The sequence below is a fragment of the Solea solea genome, chromosome 10, assembly GCF_958295425.1.
Source record: "Solea solea chromosome 10, fSolSol10.1, whole genome shotgun sequence".
Taxonomy (NCBI): domain Eukaryota; kingdom Metazoa; phylum Chordata; class Actinopteri; order Pleuronectiformes; family Soleidae; genus Solea; species Solea solea.
In genome coordinates this window covers 17,171,197-17,192,350 of record NC_081143.1, presented here as the reverse complement: position 1 = coordinate 17,192,350, position 21,154 = coordinate 17,171,197, and the positions used below count along the sequence as shown (strand labels likewise).

The window sequence follows — 21,154 nt, the reverse complement described above, 5'->3', positions numbered from 1 at the left end:
CCCTCATTTGTGTGTTCTCTCTTGAAAATAATAAATATTAACAAATGAATAAACAATGTTCCTAAAATGTGGTGCTGCTGAATCACATGACGGGTGACCTCAGGGTCAGAGCAGGGATCAGAGGTCAGGTCACAGACAGGTGAAGCTTTTGTTATTAACGACATGAAAAGGCCGTCCAAGCCCTCGGGAGCGCCCCAACACACACACGGGGGGGGGGCACCGGAGAGCAATCTCGCCTAGGGCACCAAATTAGGTAGAGCCGGCCCTGCCTCTGAATACAATAGTAAACAATAAAGCAACAGCATCTAAACAAAGATGCTTTATTTCCACACATGAAAACAAACAGATGACTTCCTGTTCGGGATCCACAACATGCTGCCTTTCAAACACACACACACACACACACATATACAGAAACAACACCGACAAGCACACAGTTGACACTTCCACCTCCACGCGCACGCAGCCGCCTCCCTCTGTGCTCACACGCACTTCTCTCACACACTTCCTGTTTGTGTGTGTGTGTGTGTGTGTGTGGAGCTCAGAAAGCATTGGGCGCAGCAGAGAGCTTCAGTCCCATACCTGCCTCACACTCATGTCACTGCTGTGCTACTGCACCGCGCTCTCTACCACGTCCAGGATGTGGGTTCGTGTGTCGAGTCGGTGATGTGCGCGCTGGTGAATGAATGGCAGAGGGAGGCACCGAGCTGGAGACCGTGGACGCTTTCATGGGCTTGTGAGACGCGCACAGAGAGCATGGATGCTGGGCAATAAACCGCAGGTAAGGTGCATTTTATTTTGGATGAAAGGGAAAGCTAGACACATTTAAGGGTTCCCCCCCCCCCCCCCCCCCCCTCGCTATTTAATACATTATGAATTAGTCTAGAAACTGGTGAGGAACATCTTTAGTTAGACATTGTTTTATCTACAATAGAATTGCCTGTTTGGTGAAGAAGATGGGGGTAAAACAAATATAATGTGATATAATGAATTGTTTTGATGTGATAGGGGAGAGCAGAGGGAACAAGGTGCTTACTGTTTAATTTTGGAATGGTAAAAAAAAAACCCCTGTGTTTACCCTACAAGTTCATGTCCATAAACATCAGCTGTGAATAAGATCTGTTGCACCACGTTTATTCAAGACTTGACGCTGACAGTCTGCTGACCAATCCCAAAGCCAGTGATCACAGAATATGACACACTTAAAAAACAATAAAGTGGTGCCCTAAGACTTTTGCACTTTATTGAGTGTGTACATAATTGTATTTGTCCCTAAAACCTTCTTTATTGTCCCTGTACATCAAAACAAGGTGTAAATTTTATCCCGGCTTTTCCCATATTAGGTGCCTCTTACACCTCTACTTACATGTATATGTATATGTACAGTATATATATATATGACAGAATAATAATTTGTGTCAATGTTATTCAGCTTCACGGTGACATATATGTTCATATTGGGAAGTTTGCTGGTCTTGACAGAGAGAGTCAACTGTGTCATCTTGTTTTTAGTCATGTAAATGTGCGTTACCGGGCATATTTTCTGTCATGTGCAAGCTTTAGGAGTCTTGTTATGTGTCAGAGCAGCAGATGTCAGCATCACTGTGATGGGAAAAGCAGGGCTGTCTTGTTGACAGCCCCCATGTGTGAGCTCAGAGACCCCCGCTGTGATGCCACTTTGGGAACTTCTGCTTTTTCAGCATCTCTGTATGATTCATACTTTTAGTAAAAAAAAAAAAAAAAAAAAAAGAGAGAGAGGAAGTAGAGGAGGGAGAAGCACGTGTCAGGCGCTTGAATGTTTTCTTGCATTTAAAGTGCGCGTCAATAGATATTTTAAGGCAGTGTAATGTTTTAGAGTTCACTTCCTCGGCTTATTTTCTATGTCTATGTGGATTGTTTTAGATTGCTTTAGTGAGGGTGTGAAGTGACATTTATGGAAATGTAGGCAGGTTATATTGAAAGGTCATGTAATGACAAATGCCATTAAGGGTGTATTTAGTTTTTCATTTATTTGGATAGATGTAAAGACTGTGTTTTGAAAGGTGACAGGGAACGATAACTGAAACCAGCAATATCCAGAAACCATTCAGACTTTCAACAGTCTTCGAGGACTCCACCCAGTAGAAACACTGTTGAGCCAACGCCTGTACTCAACATCCTTTTTTACTACATAATCACTGCAATCATTAATGGCTTTGCTAATAAAGCTGGCATATTATTTACAGTATGAATCTAATAAATCTAATGTCCAATGATCCTGATAAAGCAAACTTGTGCTGTGATAAAATCTCATTAATATTAAAATGTCCCTGTCCAAGTTGTAAGTGTTATCTAAAATCAGAAGCCATGTGTCTCAAAATCTACAGTCGTATTCATTCTGTGATTGTTATTTCAAAATAAAACTGTCTGGTTCTTGCATTTGCTGGGATTCATGTCACAATAAGCAGCAGGGAAAATATCATTTCACAAAATTACAATCACATACTGTGTATATTTTATAATTATCTTTATCGGTGATTGTATTGTAATTGTAATTAGGCTGTGACATCATTTTCTCTGAAAAGAAAAAAAAAAAAAAGCTACTGTACGTGGTTTACCTGCCTGTGTGGCGAGGACAAATACTACATTAGACAAGGCAAGTTTATTTGTACAGCACTATTCACACACAGGGCAACTTTACAAAGGCACAGAAATACATTAAAAGAATGAAAATGAAAACTTATTGCCAAAGCATCCAGTTTAGGTCGGAGGTCAGTACTTGGAGTGACATCAACTCACCTGTTAGCAGCACCAGCCCATAATAAGACCTGACAGTATTGTGCATGATATGCCTGCATATAGAACTTGAACAGTAGTATGTGTAGGAGTGATTTACTACAGTGAAACAATTCACTAAAGTAGTTTGTATGAGTTACAGCCATCTTGGAATCCTGTGTTGGGGTTTTTGAGGCCACTGCGACTTTCCAAGTTGGAAGTCCGACTCAGACCCCCGACAATTACTGGAACACAGGATTTGTTATTGAAATTGTTCACTTACTCAATCAGTCATCAAGTACAACCATCTTTTCCTGTTTGGGGGGTGGAAAAAAGACTGGCCACGTGTCAGGCAAAAATAAAATAAAATCACAGATTCATGACCGATTGGAGATATTATGGCACAGATGCTGGATATGAAGCATTAATTCTGTTACAGTGACTTTCTTTTTTTTTCTTTTTACATCTCGCACTGCTTTGAATAAACACTGTGTTATTCGCAGTATTGCTTCCTGTTTGTGTCTTTATGGCTGCGATATCAGTAAAATCTACATTTTCACCTTTACAACACAGAGTTTGCGGTCTACACCCCCGTGTGTTGTGTGTGTGTGTGTGTGTGTGTGTGTGTGCACATTCACAACACACCTGTTGTTACAACAAGTTTTTCCCCATATAGTAGTAGAGTGCATGGATATCTGCATTCTTAAAATGTATAAAAAGACAAAGTTTGAGTAGCGGAGTCATCACTGCCTAATATTTTGGAGTTAAGTCCGATAACCTGATATTACATTCTTTTTTCTTATCACTCTTTCTTGAGGAAGTGACCAAAGGCTTTGGAGAGTGACGGAACAAGCTCTGTGTTTAAGCTCTGCATGCTAAACGAATTCTTACAAATTAGTGTATTTTTAAAGCTGATACTTCCTGTTAGATTTTCTTCCATGCAGTTGCACACAGTGTAGTTATTCAGCGTGATATAAAACAGTCAGTTTAGGGTTAGGTACAGAATTGTTGACCAAAAACTTAGGCATCAGGAATCAGAGTGGGATCATGACGGAGGTGATTATTTTTGCCGTGTTTGGTCCCCCCGTGCATTTGCACTTTTTTATGGGAGAAATTCTGCAACATGATGCACAGCAAGCGGCAAAGAGCAGTCTTGATCCATTAGTGACAGATACACACAATAAAATGAAGAAAATTACTGACGAGTACTGTTGAATATTTCCTTTCCTCTCTTTGACGTCTCATCTGCGGTTTGTCCTGAAAGTCATAGCATCGTTTAAGGTTCAACAAATGGCGTCATTAAAAGCGACCAAAAGGAATCTGTTACTTTGAATAGAACAAATCAGCAATGTTTTATCTTATGTCTCAACTTAACATGAACAATATATCCATTAAAGTGCTCTTGAAGTGAAAGGACAGTATTGTGAACTGGGTTAGGGTTGAAGTTAGGGGTAGGGTTAAGGTCAGCTCAGTGGTAGCATTTGTGCGGAAGGGAAACACTTCGTTTCAGCAGCGCTTTGGAGTTGGACCAGTGTTGTTTCCTAAAGTCATAAGAGGCCAGTTCACATCCACTCGCTCTGTGAAGAGAACAGGGGGATAACAGTCGTGTGGGCCAGTGGAGGAAGACTGGATGTGAATATCAGACTCAATCATAAACACACACACACAGAGACACACACAATTTGTCCTGCTTGGTCTGTGGGAGTGTATCTCAGAGTCTGATCACACCACAACAATAGGGAGGCACCTGCTTCCTTGCTTCCTCAGCTGAGCAGGGGAGCTATCTTCCTGTTAGGAAGCAGTTGGTAATGGGATCGGTGGGGGAGATGCAGCCTGTGACGGTGGAAGGTGAGGAAGATTAGGATGGTATGAGAAAGAGGAAGAAAGACACAGGTGGAGGTGGAGCATTGGAACAGCTTGGTTTTCCCTGGGAAACATTGAAATAATGAGGAGGATTTGAGGGCATGAAGCTGATTAAACAACAAAACAGAGAGACGGCAAAGGACGCAAAGAAAGCTTTTGTGCTTTGTACTTGTAGTGCATACAAAGCAACATAGTGATGTAGAGAAATGTCTACTTGCGATTTTTCTGACATATATTGTGGTTGTGATTTTGATTTGTGATACAAAGAAGTCAAAAAGTCCCCACCTGCATGTCAACATGGTGAAAGGGTGAACAGTTAAGTAGGGGATTGTCTGCTAAGGCTCCTGCCATCAGTGGAGATGGTACTCGAGGTGGAGAAGCTTAGCAGGAACCCTGAAAATACTGGCCAATGCAGGAGGCAGGTGTACGAGATCATCATACATCCACCTTATCCAGCCAGGAGAGGATTGGTCACCACCTGACACACAGACCTCTGAAATCTCCAAATGTCGAGTCAGTAGGACCTGGATCCAGACGTTTGGTGACCTCACTGTCAGCAAAGAGCTGATGGAGGAGAAAAGAAGAATAAGAGACAAAAGAAGTCAAGCTTATAGTGACAGAAAGTGGAAAATTACCAGAAAATGCCATCACAATTTAAACCTTTATACTGTAGTACAAGGGTGGAGCATGTTGGAGATCCTCAGATAGTGTTCAAAACAGCCATCCACCCCATTAAACCCATTCTGCCACATACTGAAAGTTTGTGTTGCTGCGTTTGTTTTATTTCGATCATTGGAGCCACTGGTCAGTCAAAAGTAACATGAAGACAGAAGAGACACAGCGGTGATGCTGGTGGGTGAGGTGTTGATGTTAATTATTCTTAACTGACCATGTGGGCTTTCCTCCCACAGTCCAAAAACATGCAATATCTACAGGTGACCCTGTGATGAATTTATGAACTGTCCAGGGTGTACCCTATCCTATGTCAGCTGAGATTGGTGTCAGATTCCCCCTGCGACCCTCGTGTGGAGGATAAAGCGGTAGAAAATGAGTGTGTTGCTGTCTGGAGCCAGTGGTTTCTCAATTTCTTACTGAACACCATAGCGGCTGACACATTTTTGCATGTCTCCATACATGTTATGGAAGAATTCACTATAAATCCCCCCCCCTTTGTGGAGATTCGTATTGTTCCACACCTCACACACTCCGCTTGTTAGTGTACGACTGTTGCAAGTTGCAAGCCGTGAAAAAGTGGAAGTGACCTTGTTGACTCTTAGGGACGTGCTACATACATCCTCTTATGAAACACCACAGTCTCGTGGATCTGCAACATGACTCGCAACTGTACATAAACAACTGTGACATACTGCAGTTGTTGTTTTTTTTGTTAAAATCAGAGTCAGAGCAAACTGCAGTATCACCCAGTGCTGAGGGAGCGTAATCTATTTTACCACTAATGGCGGACATGCACATACGCATCACTTTAAAGCGATTGATGCTTTGCGGCTAAAGTGACGTAAATATGGGATGCAAAAAAAAAAAACATCTGCAACTGGGGAACAACCGCGTCCAAGAGACAAGAGGCAGTTCTTTAGCCAAACGTATTTGAATGCAACTTCATTGGCTCACGCCTTTTGTTGGATTATTTTTGATAACGTGTTGTGATTGGCTGATGCTTGTGCTGCTGCTGCTGCTTGGAAAGTTGAACATTACTCAACTCCTGCTGCACGCAACATGAGCAAAATGAAGCAACAGACCCTAAATTCGTGTTAATCAGCCCTAATAAAACTGACTAGTTATATGACATATATTGTAATATAATAGTCAGTATATTGTTTCTACTGACTATTGACAACTAAAATATTTAAAAAGCATGAAAAGCTGGATTTTGGCTGAAAACATAACCTGTTATCTTCACCAGAAATGTTATTGTTGGCAGTAACACACTTTCACTGCATTGTGGCGCCTCATATTAGGTCATCATATCATTATTACTTTTACATGTCTCCATTGAAACTCCATCCTGGTTGAACGAGTCATCATAGCTTTGACTTATTAGTTCCTTCCACCTCCACTGGGCTCTAATCCAGCTCTGTCCAACTTTGACAAAGACCGGAGCCGTCAGCAGTGTCCAATATGCGCCCCCTCAGTGCCACTTCGGGACACCTCTTTAGACACAATACCTCTCTGGGGAGGAGGGGCAGCTGAGAAAAGGGACTACATACAGTCGATGTTTTGTTTACTTAGTGTATGTTCCTGGTGGTATTGTTGTTATTGTTGTTGCGAGGTAAAAAACTGAAGTGGTGGTGTGTACTTCAGTTTCATTCCTCTGACCTCATGAACCTGAAGTTTCCTGTCTCACTTCTCCATTGATGTTAATGATAAGGTGTGCGGGTCAGATGCATGCACAGTGTGTGTGTGTGTGTGTGTTGTATATCTCGTAAGGTAAAGTAAATGAGTAGAAAGTTGTTTGTGTAACACATGTAGAATACACTTACTGAGCACTTTATTTGGTACACAGGACACCTAAGTGACAGGAGTGGCACCTGGTGTGGTCCTCTGCTACTTTAGCTCAGCTGCTTCAAGGTTGGATGTGTTGTATGTTCAGAGATAGTCTTCTGCAAACCTTGATAGACTGTATACAAGAAATTAACCTAGCCACCAGGGTTGTTGTTGTATATTATCTCAATAGAACCACAGCATCCTGCCCTAATCGTGCCATATTCGACGTCACTCAAGTCACCTTTCTTCCTCATTCTGACACCCAGTTTGAACTTCAGCAGGTCGTCTTGAACATACATTGACTTGCTGCCATGTGATTTGATATTTAGGTGTTAGATATTTATGTTAACAAGCGATTGAACTGGTGCACCCAGTAAAGTGACCTTTTGAGTGTATATGTTTCCTTGGGCTTGTGTGCCTTGTGTACAGTTTCTGTTTATATTTGCATGCATTTAGTTTTCATACATTTAAAAGAATAGTTTGAACTGGAACAGTACCTGCACCTTTGAGGTTCCCCCATCAAATGACGGCCCTTGAGCCACATGCGGCCCAGAACCGACTTCTTAATGTCCCAGCCTGGAGAAGAGGATGTCTTTTCCACCAGAAACACTGAGAAATAACATTCCTACATAAATTCCTACAGTAGCACTGACCATGAACGCCCGATAGGTTTGATAGTATTAATAATATTGATAGATATTTTGTGTTTTTAGATGTTTTTGGGTCATATATGACATATGTTCATATTATTAAGAGAAAAAAAGGCTGTTGTTAATATTGTGCACCTTTTTGATTTTATGCACCTGAGTCAGATATCACAAATGCTTTTAGGTGTGCGAAGGACAGGTTTGACCTAAATATTTGTATTACTAGTCCTTTTATTATTTTTTAAATGCCCTTTTTGATGTGCCACACATACATTCAAATTATGCAATTACATATATTTGTCATCGCCTGCTGCTTACTGGCGGTGGAAAATGTCTGGCCCAGAAAAATGTTTGTGTTTGAAAATGCGGCCCGACTGAGGGAGAACCTATGCCTTTTGGTTTGTTTGTTAGCTGTGAAAGCATCACACTGGTGTCATTTTTGACTTGTGTGCGGGGTCTATTGTCTTATCTGGACTTTTTTTTGTTCTATGTTTATGAGTCATTCATGATTATTTATGTCTTGCATGTATTTATATCTGGCTTTCATTTGAATTGGGGAATTTGTCGCACTCGGGAAATTTTGAGAACATGTAATCAGAGAGAAACACTTAATGTTGTCATCGCTCATTTCTGTCTTTGCTTTGACATCACTCTGTAACCATAGTCTTTCTTGGAGAACATCACAGCAACAGTGATGTTTAAGTGACTACAAAATAGCATGCTTGTGCTATGTATTCGTAAAAGAAAGCCGTTACATTGTCAGTTGTATAAGATAAGATAAGATAAGATAGCTTTATTTATCTCACAGTGGAGAGAAAATGGCGTTACAGCAGCTCAACAATAGATAATAAACAAACAAACAATATACAAGTAGGTAATACAAGTAGGAAGGAAATTATTTACATATATATATATAAATATAAATATACATATGTAATAAGGTGCAGTTTCTCTCGGTGGTAAAAATCCACCGAGTATCCACTGTATCCACTGTATCCACTGTGTGTACTTTTGATTCATGTGACTACATGTTACAATACATTACATTACATTACATGTCATTTAGCAGACACTTTTATCCAAAGCAACTTCGACCATGATGTCTTTTGCACACAGGGTAGCGGTCTTAACCACTGAGCCACCCTAAAAAGAACTAATCTGCTTAATATCTAAATTAGGAAATCTTTAAAAAGTTTTTCTTCTTCTCTTTAGGGAAGTATTTCTGCTTCTCAGTGTTTCCCAGTATTTGCACATATTTACTGTATCACTGTGGAATAAATCCGAGATGAGGTTAGAGAAGCTAAAAATATGTCAAGTAGCAGCAAAACATCAGCTTTGCTTCAAACCACATTTCAGTGTTGATCCAGTTCAGATATGGTATGGTTTATCTTAGTTTTCTATTGCCTTGTCAATCCCGAACAATCTTAGTATGTGAAAAAACAAGTTTAATCTATTCCAGTCAATCTGAAACGTCAACTTATTTCTTGAAACAATCAGGTCAAAACACAGCACTTGTTACAGCCGTAAAATATAAAGGGAAATACCCAAAGTTCTTTTGCTGCCTTGCATGTCATTAACGCCATTACTTTATAAATCAGTTACTCCCCTCTTTTAGTTTTATACGCGTAAACTCTGATGCGATGTGTTCATAAAGGAACTGAAACAACTTGCCACACCTGGGTTGTCCTCAGTTACTGCATGAAAGGAAGAAAAAAAACAGTCAAATGCATTGATGAACTCAAAGTTAAAGGTCAGTGCATCCTACATGGTGTAGATATCATGTACTGACAAGGTTGTGGTAACACTGGAATGACAAGTCGGACTGATTTGATTATCTGATTTTCAAATATGAAATCTGTTGTTTTTTTTCTCTCTTTTTAACCTTTAAGACCATAAAATAATGGTGTCACAGCCTTTTGAGTAAATCCAATACTATCCTCATTCCTTTTAAAATGTGCTGCCTGTCAGCAAGAGTTGTGTTATTTCTAAAATAGGTTTTAGCTGATGTCAATAAGAAGGTTCATGTTTGTTCTGGACGTCTTCCACGTTATATTGTTTGCTGTAGCATCTGAACATAGCCGATACTGAATGAAGGACATTTTGATATCCAGCAAAATTATTTACAGCTTGTGGCCAGGCTCCTTACAGCAAACTCAAACAACAACAAGCAGACGTCCAACTTTCCGTGTTGTCTTGCTTGTGATATTTCAGGAACTATGGTAACAAAACAAAAACGCAAGCTCCTGTGTTTTCCCTCCTCTACAAAACTGTCCCTTCATGGGTTGTTTATCTTCTTTGACCAATTTTCATACTTACCAGGTGATCTGCCTTTATGCAAAGCAGATGTGATAACACTCGCTGTTCATGAAAACAGAGAAGTGTGAGTGTCAGTGTGTGTGTGTGTGTGTATAAACAGTATGCCTTCACACAAAAAGAATTTGAATTGTGTTTTTCCATATTGGAATGGAGACTGGAATTGTGTCTCGCATTTGGACATTTAATGTCAGGACTCTCTCCGCTTCCTCCACAGAACCTGAGTGGTGAAGATGCAGCACACCTCGTGTACAGAGGACAGGATCCAGCATGCTCTGGACAGATGTCTGGACGGGCTGAGACAGAGCCCCACAGCAGCGCACCACTGGAACGGTAAGACTCCGGGACTGCGGCAGTGGCGGCAGTGGCGACATTGGCTCATATAGGAGTGGAGATATTAGACAGAGGAGTCAGCAGTGACTCATGTAAGTCATGTAAACGCCTAATAAGTTTAGGTGTGATAAATGATTACGTTTCTGCATTCTGATGCATTTGTCCTGTACGTTTTAGAGATGAGAATGGTTAGAGAACATTTTCTATTTCTTATGGAAGAGCCTGTGGTTACACTTAGAGTGTAAATTTTATTATATTTATTTTAATGATTACAATTTTACTTTGCTTCTTCATGCATGTTATACGTGTTATTACAATATATACACAGTGAGTGTTAGTGTTCAACTAACTTGTGTGATATTTCCCCTCTACATTAAACCATATTAGTCGAGTTACAGAGAGGGTTTTTTTTTTTTATGATTGCGGCTAATGCTGTACAACAGGTGGTTGGCAGGTTAGATGAACGATCCTTTTTCTCAGGAAACACGTTTTACTGTAGATCCTTAACAACAATTACAATATAAAAGTATAAAGATATATATATAAAGGAGATAAAAATACAGTAAAAGCACTGGTGTCTATAATTATATTATTAATGCTGGCTGAAGTCCCTGTGTTGTGTGCTGCTGCCTCACTGGAAGGCTGTCCCTCAAACACCTACAGTGATGGAACTCTCATAAATGTGGTTTCTTCACATGTGACTCTGGTTTGGTAGGGTTCAGTCCCGGCTCCTGCATCAGCCAAATTAATATGTACTTTTTAAATAACAGTCATCAGCCTTGCTCGAGGCTTCTGATTCTCAAAAGTCAAATGCAGCGCATTTTTCTCAGAAAATAATTTCATGTGTGTGTGTGTGTGTGTGTGTGTGACACTCCTCCAGCTCACTGGGCATACGAGTTTGTCTGAGGTTGTTGTTGACGACACCGTTGCTGTCAGCTCATCAGGGAAATGTGTTATTGGGTGCTAGAGGAAGTTGTGTGAATAGACAGCTGGGAGGAAGTGGTGCCACAGACCGCACTGTGTGAGTGAGTGAGTGAGGGAGGCAGCATGAGGCATGGAGTTACTGTGGCGCTGGGTGAAAACAGGGCAGATCAAATCAACATCAGACTCCAGTGACACTTACTCACACAAGCTCAACAGACATTTGAATCACAATGTCATGCAGGCAAATCGCTACATTGTTCAGCCCTACTTTTGACCTTTAAATAAAGTCAACACACGTTGTTTTTGTTTTTTTTACAGATTCCTAGAGATTATTAGGTAACAAATTATACAACTGACAGGATATTGGGAAACATTTCTGTGTAACGTGAACACAGCTGTGATTTTTTTTTTTTTTTTTGGCTTTTACAACTGCTTCATGTCCAGTTCTAGTTTGCTGTAATTAATATAAGTTTGTGTCATTTTCTGAATTGTTTTCAATAACCTGGCAAAACCATCCCCAGCCTCAGTCGAGTGTGATGGTGGCGAGGGTGATGACAAAGAACAATGATCATCAGTAAAATGTCTCCAGTCTACGTTCTAGTCGATCACAAATACGAGTAGTTTACAACTACCTGTCACATACTGCCTTTGTGTGACAGGTTTGCATTGCTGGGTTTTTAGTGAGAAAGTGCAATAAGTGAAATAGTATTTTCTTTGCGCTGCATTTGTCTTTTTCCAGATCGTTCTTTCTTTCTTTATTATTTCTTTCATGTCATATGTGTAAAATTGGTCATTAATTTTAGTCCTTTAATCTCCACCACTGTATCTGTCATCACTATAAGATGTTGAGTGCCACAGGATTGCTCAAATTTAAAATAAATAAATAAATAATAATAATAATCTACGTGGCTTCTTTATCTCAATTGTATTTACGTGAAAACTGCATGTGCTGTGTTCCAGTTCTGATGTGCTCTGCTGGTCAGTCAATGAATCGCTGGAGCCTGGAAGAGTTGGTGAAGAGAGACCCAGACAATTTCCTCATCCTCTTACAGCAGATCCTTATAAAGACCAAAGAGGTGAGCCAACACAGAGCAAAGCTCATGGTCAAAGTGAGAGACAATACTGTCCACTGTAAAAACTATACTGTCTCTTTTTTTCTGAGTCCAGGTTCAGGAGCAGTGTCAGTATGAGCTGGTGGCTCCACTCGCCATCATGTTCTCCTCCACACTGCTTCAGGTATGTCTTCATCTTAGTTTGAAGGTATCAATGTTTAAGAATAAGTGTTTTTACATGTTAACAAATTATTCACAACACTTCCATAAAAAGTGTAATTTATAGCGTCATAATGCTGTTTTCCTTTGGTTTCATCTGAACTAACATTAACATTATTACATTGTGTTTTTGAGGTAAACAAATCATTCCCACATCATGTCCCACAGTTAAATTCTGAAATGAAAAAAAAGCATGGAGGGTATTTTACTATGACTGAGGTTTTTTATAACAATAATTATATTACATCAGGTTATTACACTAAACTGAATTATCAGACAGGCTGTTTATAGTGTGTGTGTATATACATATAATATAATAATGATACAGAGCTGTAATCAAAGACAAGATCAGATATATTAATTATTGTCTCTTTTTAACCTGTGGTGTATTCTTTATAAAGCCAGTTAATGCACCACATGTGTGTAACTAATCACTTTAACATGTTTTATTATGCATTTCTTTTAAAATATATATGTATATATATATATATATATATATGTATATATATGTATATATGCTGTGAAACATGAGAAAACTGAATGATTTGGAATGATTTGTGCTTTGTTTTGCAGACCCCATACTGTCCTCCAGACAAAGAGCTGCTTGAAGAAGCTATCAAGGTGTTCCGCAGCTTTCTCACCTGGCCCGAGCCTTACTGCAGTGTGTGTAAAAACCTCCTGTCCACACTCCAGGTGGAGCTCAAGGCTCCAGGTAAAGTGCTCATTCATTTTAAAAGCCTTTACTCTTTGTCCACAGTGCTTAACAAATGTGTTCGACCACCACCCAATGTAAGGTTTATGCCACAGCTGCCCTAAATAAAATCCTTTTTTATGTTTCTGTAATGGTTAATTCACCAGTATGTAGACGCTCTTTAACCCAAGTTAATGCTAAAATATAATAATAATAATTATTATTATTATATAATTTTCAAATGTACTGTTTTATAAAAAGAAATTACATTATTTAATATGTGAATTAGTTATTTACTTGCATTACCGCACAGAAAAAAAAACAAAAAACGTTTTAGTGGTTGAAACTCGAATGCTTGATTAACTTCTGACTTCTCAGAGAAGCCCAGTGAGCCGGCTCAGATTTGGGTATAAAAGGGTGAATTAATTTGGTTATTTGTTATTTAAATAATTATACTATTATTAGTTTTAAACAAGGTTTTGAAAGATTTTGCAAAATATACAGTATGTTTCTTCGCTTTTATGACAGGTGGTCTGATAAATCTCTTAAGCACTGTCTATATTTGAAGGAGTCCACTGTCTCTGACTCTGACACACAAATAAATCAACGTCAAAATCCATTTGTCCAACTCTTGCAGTCTTCTGCCATCTAGTGGCAAATCAAAGGACTGCATTAGGATGTCACCTGTACAACGCTCTTCTACGTGTGATACAAACATCATTCACAACACAACCAACGAGAGGAAGATGACAGTGTTTCACACTGAACTGCCCACTTCTTCATAACTAATATAATGTTGTTGTGTAAAAAGTGGATGTAACTTTAGGCTTAATCAAGAAAAAAAAAAAAAAGCAGAAGCAAGATGTGAACGCCCACTCTGAAATTTACAGGAAGGGTCAAAGGACGTACAAGAAACACGACAAAAGACTGAATGAATAAACAAATCTGAATCAATGTGTTCAATTCTCATTGATAAATAATGATACTGTGATTCCTTACGATCCCATGGATTTTGTTTTATGTACACTAAAAACTAAATCAAATCTTTCTGCTTTTCTCACAGGGATCTCCTTTCAGAGACTCGTGAGAGAGGAGCAAGGCCTTACTGACTCCAGCCAGCGCTCCAAGACTGTGTAAGTCCACACTGTGTTACTGAAACTTGTCAGTGCTTGTCTTATCATATTCTATGTGGAGTACTCTGTACCCAGAAAAAAACAGCTGTATTTGGTATGAGTTTATATATTTCTTTCCCCATATTTTACTCGCATACATATTTTTTAGGCCTCAGGAAGAAAGCGTCATAGTGAACACAGTGTAAAGAGTGCATACACAATTCACAACGTTTATATGGTTTGAAACACTTCAGACAAATGCAACTGAGTAATATATAAAAAGAGCATGTTTGTGTTTGGTGACAGTTTATTTTTCCCTAACTTAGCATTATGTAAAACAACCCACATCCATTGATGGTAAAAAGGCAGATAGACCCAATTCCAATTCAGCAAGATAACTTGTCAAGGTGGGAGAGTAGTTACAACAACAGTCTGTTTTTTTTTTTAAATTGTTATCAATTAGGTATATTTCTGGAATTAAGACTGTATCGAAGAGTGAAGAACCTCTTCTTACACTTTCTGGCAGTTTAGCTTGTGACTTTATGATTATCACACTGTGTTGTTTTTCATAAATCTGTATATGTAAGGGATCTGTCACGTGTGTACTGCGAGTACCACAACGTTATCTCTGTATCTTCTGCTTTCTGGTGAAAACAAACAGTTTTTCCTCTCATGCATGCCTGTGGTCCTGTAAATGTATCTGATCTCAGTTAAAAAAAGGGAAACTGATCAAAAAGAAAAACATTCAGCACTCAGCGCCTCGAGGGTTAGTCACTTACTGAATGAAACCCTTGATGTGGCTGTCACATAAAGTCCTTTTCTCTAAATCTCCATCTCCACACATTAAACCCTCGCCGACACCACAAAGCATTATCTTTGTGTCCTTTCCCATGTGAATCTTTATATTGACAATGTGTCTACCACAGTGTGACATTACATGTGTGCTGCCTGCAGGACTGTGCTGCTGATGAACCCGGGTGAGGTGCCTGTGGACTTTCTGTCAGTGGCCGAGCAGCTCTGTCACATAAGACATTCTCAGAAGGAGACCTACATCATCCTGATCAAACACGCCTTCCAGTCCACACTAGGCACCAAGTATCCACTGCACAGTATCCACAGAGTGCTTCAGGTACGTGTTCACATCTGAAGCATCCATAGAGGGTTGTATCCTGGGTGTAAATGTGTCTTTAAAACTTGTCCAGAGTCAATAGATCAATTAAAAGTACAATTTTCTGTTTGAATTGCATTTCAAACGAATAATGGCAGATGATAATATTTCTTGCATCAAGCAAATTCTTTTTTTTTTTGTCACAGAAGATTGTACATAGATACATTTTAGGTGAAATTAAAAAACTTTTTAATTTAAATAAAGATAGAAATAAAGGTAAATACAATAAAAAAGTGAAGTAGATTATTTGACATATAGATATAAAGAAACCTTTACTGAAGAATCAATAAGAATAAAACTGTATACAAGAATATAAACTTGTATAACACGTATAACATGTAACAACACTAATGTAAGGCTGGGTGATTTGGCTAAAAGCATTATCACAATAAAAAGTTTCAGATCAGTTGATATCATCAATAACTGTGATAAAATGTCAGAATAGCTATCGCCCCCCTCTGCTAATATGTAAACAATATAATGTGTCACATACTGTTGACTGTGCATTAAATATATACAGAAATAATTAAATTATAGCAATATGTGAGATTCATTTTTACTTTCAACTGATGTAAAAAGTTATTTTCAATAGATTTTTTTTACAATTTTACAAGCTCTAAAATCTGCGGATCTGATTAAGTTTAAAATAGCGCAAATAATATTCAAAGAAAGGGTAAAAAAATACACATTTTAAATAAATATAAGGATGATGGGATAAAGTTGTGTATAAATTGAGTTGTATGTAATAGGAATGGGCTTCTGCCTACTCCTTTTCAAACATGTGACGAGATGTAACTGTAAATGTGTTGTCATTCAATTGTCTATTAGACCTCTCTATCTTAATAGATGAATGTAACGAGTTAAGATTTACTGTAGCGCACTATAACTGTTCTTTGCAGGCGAAAACTGTGAATGAACTGGGTGAGATTTTCTCGGGAGTGAGTGACATCTTGGAGACGGCGGCTGCCATCAGTGACCCTGTGAAAGGGCGCAGTCATGTGATCCAGGGACTCGAGGAACTGAGGGAGAGAATGAGAATCCCAGCGTCCAATGGAAGGAAGTCTGATGGTAAGAAGGCAGACTTAATGAATAAGGGACATATGAGGGATATAGAGTTTATTAAAAAAACAAAACACATATCATATTTCAGATTCTAGTAAATAGCTCTGATGTCGTGTTCTTTTGCTTTTTTCCCCCTGTTTCTGCTTCCCAGGAATGCTACAGACGCTACCGCTGCCTACAGCCAAGTGTTACATGTTTCACTGGGAAAAAGATAACTTTGGTAATATATTCAGTGTGTGGCATTTCAACTCATTTTCAAAACATGTTTGTTCTTTTTGTTTTTGCTCCTTTCACCCTGAATTTGCTGAATAGCACCTTCTTGATAATAGATGTTTCATTTCTGCAGATGTACTGAACACCCTTTTGGAGGATGACACTGATGATTTCACCGCTAATGGTCACGCTGAGGATGAAAAGGAGTTTGACCTGGACGATGATGATGATGATGAAGAACGGAATTTGACAGATGGAGACGATGAGGAGGAAGGAGACCGAGAAGAGGAGCATTTGCCGTCAATGACTTTCATCCCTAATGGATACAGTGACAACCACCGTGCCTCCACCTTCTCCACCATCTCCTCCCTTTCCACTGCCTCCAAAGACTCAATGTTCTCCACCTTGTCTGTGGCCTCAGAGTCTTATGCCCAATCACTGTTTTCTGTCACTTCCGGTGTCGATAGTGACTATTGTGAGGAATATGAGGACTACACGGGCTCCTCTCCCATCTCAGAAAAATATTCTCCAAAGTCTACCAAAGCTACGGCCCGGCTTAGCCAGCACTTGCACAAGTTCTTCTCCAAGAGCCCTGGGTCTCTCTGCAGGGCGAAAAGCTTAGGGAACACAGAATCCAAAGACCTTTTCGTGGTGCGAGAGAAGCGCTCCAACTCTCTACCACAGCAAGTCAGGTTGCTAAATTCTGAGCCCCTACTCCAGCCACAAAGCCAAACTCTCAGACACGTCTGCTTCAGAAGGAGGCCCATTCTTAGCAGTGATGAGGACAGCAAAAATACAACTTTGAGGGTTGTTGTGTTTGGAGCTGATCATGTGGCAGGGAAGGTGGCCCGGGCCTATAACAGCCTGAGGAGGAAGGAGAGCGCATGTCCACGTCTCAGTAGGGTCTTCAAGCTTCAGTTCTACTTTGTGCCGGTGAGGAGGGACTCAGCAGATGGACCAGGGAGTGTGAAGTGTTCTAGTCCTTTGGTTCCAGCTGGAACTCCAAAACGAGCAAGTCTGCCTAATGTAAGAAGAAGAATGTGTTTATATTTTCTTTAAAGCAACATCTTCATTGATCATCATCATCCTCTCAGAGCTTGAGTCTATTATTTCGTGTAGTAATGAAACCCAGATTAGTGAATAATCTGAATACCCTGCACCAATATAAGCAGTCTTCAGTTGGGTTTAAATGATTTTTATTTTGTTCAAATCAGGTTCTGGGCACAGGGGACAGTACTAATGACATTGCCCATCTGCTTGGTATGTTGGACCCTTGGTACGAAAGAAACACACTCAGCCTGCTGAACCTCCCTGCCAGCATCGTCTGCCAGGTACAGGAGTTTGATATCTTTAGTGATTAACCAAATGAAAACAACATTAGAGCTTTGGCTTGATATCTTGATATCATGCTATTTATTTCTATGAATGTATTTATTTTTGCCTCGCTTGCCTGCAGCAAACCTCAAAGACAGAGTCAGAGTCCTATGATGGTTCATATGAGCAGCGCCTGCCCATCCTGGCTGACTTGGTCCTGTACTACTGTCGCTACGCTGCCCGGCCAGCTCTGATCCAGCTCTATCAGGCTGAGGTTAGACACACTCTTACACACAGAGAAACAGGACCTCGGTCACGTCAATGGAATACACAGTTTCAGATTCAGTGAGTAATAGAGGATCTTTGACTTCACAGTTGACGTTAGCGAGTGGGCAGAAGAGGACTGAGGTGTTCGTCCACTCCCTAGAGCTTGGCCACACCGCAGGGACGCGAGCCATCAAAGCCATGGGTGGGTGTGCGCGCACATACACACACACACACACACACACACACACACACACACACAGTCAGTGCGGTGAAATGAAGCTGTTATTTCTATATCATGATTCAGTCCACTTCTACTTTTCTGGTTTCATTCATCGCCACTTGCACTTCTGATTTTCCATTTCCTTTATAAAAAGTTTAAAAAAAAATAGGGAAAGGTGGTTATGCCTCATGTTTCGTGTTAGTCACTGGGGAACCAACTGTGTTTAATCCATGACTCACAAAATGATCAGTTTTTTTTTCCTGTACTGTGAGCTGCTTGTAACTTATAACTTTTCTTTTTGAATATAGGTGCTGCCAGTAAACGCTTTGGTATTGATGGCGACCGAGAAGCGGTGCCTCTAATGTTGGAGTTGGTGTACAACAGGGTGAGATGGAGTGAATGCACTCACTATTATTCACTGTCACAGAACTGCACACATCCGAGGGAGACAGGGCAGGTTTTGCCTTTTTTAAACTTTAATTCAGCTGCTGCATTCATCTACAGTCACTTCTTCCACAGGAAATGACACATTCAGTTTCTTCTCATTAGCATGTGTGTTCTGTCCTGAAAATGTAAGAGTTTTTTTTGTCTCTCTGGTCACTGCTGTACGTATATATACATGTCATTATATACCAGGCAGATTGGTAAACATGGTGTTGCAGTTTTTCATTTGTCCATTATCTCAGATTGTGTTTGTGTTTTTCCAAAGCAAAGCACAATAACCTCTCTTGTTTCTCGTCAGGTGGTTATTAGTGGGAGAAGCCAATGGAAAAGAGAAGCAAAAGTCTGCACGTCAGTCAATTTGACCAAAGCATGCAAAAACCCAGAGGAACTAGGTATGTTGCTGTCACTTATTTAAGTCAGGGAATGCTTTCCTGTAGTTGTCGTCTACTTTTACGGCTTCATCATCACATTGCATTTATTAAAGTCGTAAATTAAGTTCAATAAGTCATCAAATATTTGTTTTTCAATTCATTGAAATGTACCCATTGCAATGTGCACTTGATAACAACGAAGCATTTACTCTCAGATGTGTAACTCGTCATTTAACTCAAACCATTCCCATCAGACTCGAAGATGGAGTGCTTGCAGCTCGTCATGACTGAGGTTCTGAAGAGACAGAGTGGCAAAAGTAAGAAGGGCTTTAACCAGGTGAGCCTCTTGTTTTTTGTACTCAACAACTCTGAAACACACTCGCTATTTCAGGACAGAGACCTCAGTACACCCTGCGTAACATCTCAAAATCATATCATATAAATCTGTCATCTAATGCATGTTGACAATTGAGTTGTGACAAAACAAAAAGCTACACATTGTAGCCTAAAATCTTAACCGCATTTAGAAATGAAAGCTCTAAACCAGTAGTCTCGAACAAGTAGCTCCTGAGCTACCAGTAGCTCCCAGTCCCTTTCCAAGTAGCTCACCAAAGGTTTCAACAATGACACATACCCCGCTTACATTTTTTTCCAATCAAACTCAGAGGTGTCGCGCCCCTTCTAATAATACATTATTATTTACCAATTAGTTGTCAAACAGTTGCGCTGCTGTCAGCTTGATGAGTGTGTGTGTGTCAAATCAAAGTTCAGACTGTCAGATGGACATTTAAAGGACACTTCAGTGGACACCTCTAATCAGGCAAAACAAGCTTTTTCAGTTTGTTTGGGTAGAAATAAGCGATGAGGATAAATAATAATAATTTTTTTTTTTTTTTAAACACACACAAGTAGCTCTCGTGCTTTTTCATTTCGTCAAAGTAGCTTTTAGTTGAAAAAAGATTGGAGACCCCTGCTCTAAACTTTAAGTTTAAGTTGAAGCAAAAACGTTGATGATTGTCAAATACAATCAATAATGTTATATAAAATAATATGCAGGGATCTCTGCATATTCATGAGGTCCAGAGCATTTAATAATAATGCTCTGCACTTGCCTTTTGTAGCAGTTGAATGTGACAGAGGTGAAGGTGGACAAGGTGCAGGTGTGTGGTGCTGCAAACACAACCTTTGCTGTGTGTCTGGACCAGGATGAGAAGAAGATACTTCAGTCTGTCACCAGGTGTGGAGTCAATCTAATCTAAACCCACACACACACTTTCCACACTTGAGAGTGATATTGTCTGTCTAACTCCTGTGTCTCCCTCCGTCCTGTAAAGGTGTGAAATATCAGTGTGCTATAAACCGGACAGCTCTGCGGACTGGAGACTAAGAAAATCCCAGACCTCTGCGCAAATCCAGCCACTCCACCCCACCTTCTGCTCCCTCCTCTGCCTGCCCATTGTCACTTTCAGTGGGGCTCTTCCATGACACTTCTGGAGCGCCGGTTCATCTGGTTATCCACATGTCTGAATAACAGACAGTGACTGCAAAGAAGTGCACACAATGTACACACTGTACGTCTTCAGACTGCTACGTTGACTCTGCTGTCATCCATGTCATCCATAACAGGATGTGAGATGACAGGGAAGCCAGGGAACTGCTGACATGGCTGAACTCTTCAAACAAAC

At 39.9% G+C, this 21,154-nt stretch overlaps 1 protein-coding gene across 1 annotated transcript; it reads left to right on the top strand.

Annotated features, from left to right (window-relative positions):
* Window positions 1-561: 561 nt before the first annotated feature.
* On the top strand, window positions 562-21,068 carry pik3r5 (phosphoinositide-3-kinase, regulatory subunit 5). The gene is made up of 18 exons (XM_058639640.1): window positions 562-781; window positions 10,297-10,412; window positions 12,297-12,412; window positions 12,504-12,572; window positions 13,181-13,319; window positions 14,362-14,431; window positions 15,365-15,539; window positions 16,478-16,646; window positions 16,792-16,860; window positions 16,987-17,879; window positions 18,068-18,184; window positions 18,310-18,441; window positions 18,543-18,636; window positions 18,963-19,039; window positions 19,397-19,490; window positions 19,724-19,806; window positions 20,591-20,706; window positions 20,804-21,068. The coding sequence occupies exons 2-18, from the start codon at window positions 10,313-10,315 to the stop codon at window positions 20,952-20,954; spliced, it is 2,664 nt and encodes an 887-aa protein (XP_058495623.1). The 5' UTR covers window positions 562-781; window positions 10,297-10,312; the 3' UTR covers window positions 20,955-21,068.
* Window positions 21,069-21,154: the final 86 nt, after the last annotated feature.

Coding starts and splice junctions, on each gene's coding strand:
- pik3r5 (XM_058639640.1), top strand. CDS start 10,313: ATGCAGCACACCTCGTGTACAGAGGACAGGATCCAGCATGCTCTGGAC. Junction 12,573..13,180: donor TCTCCTCCACACTGCTTCAG/GTATGTCTTCAT, acceptor TTTGTTTTGCAG/ACCCCATACTGTCCTCCAGA. Junction 18,637..18,962: donor GCGAGCCATCAAAGCCATGG/GTGGGTGTGCGC, acceptor TTTTGAATATAG/GTGCTGCCAGTAAACGCTTT.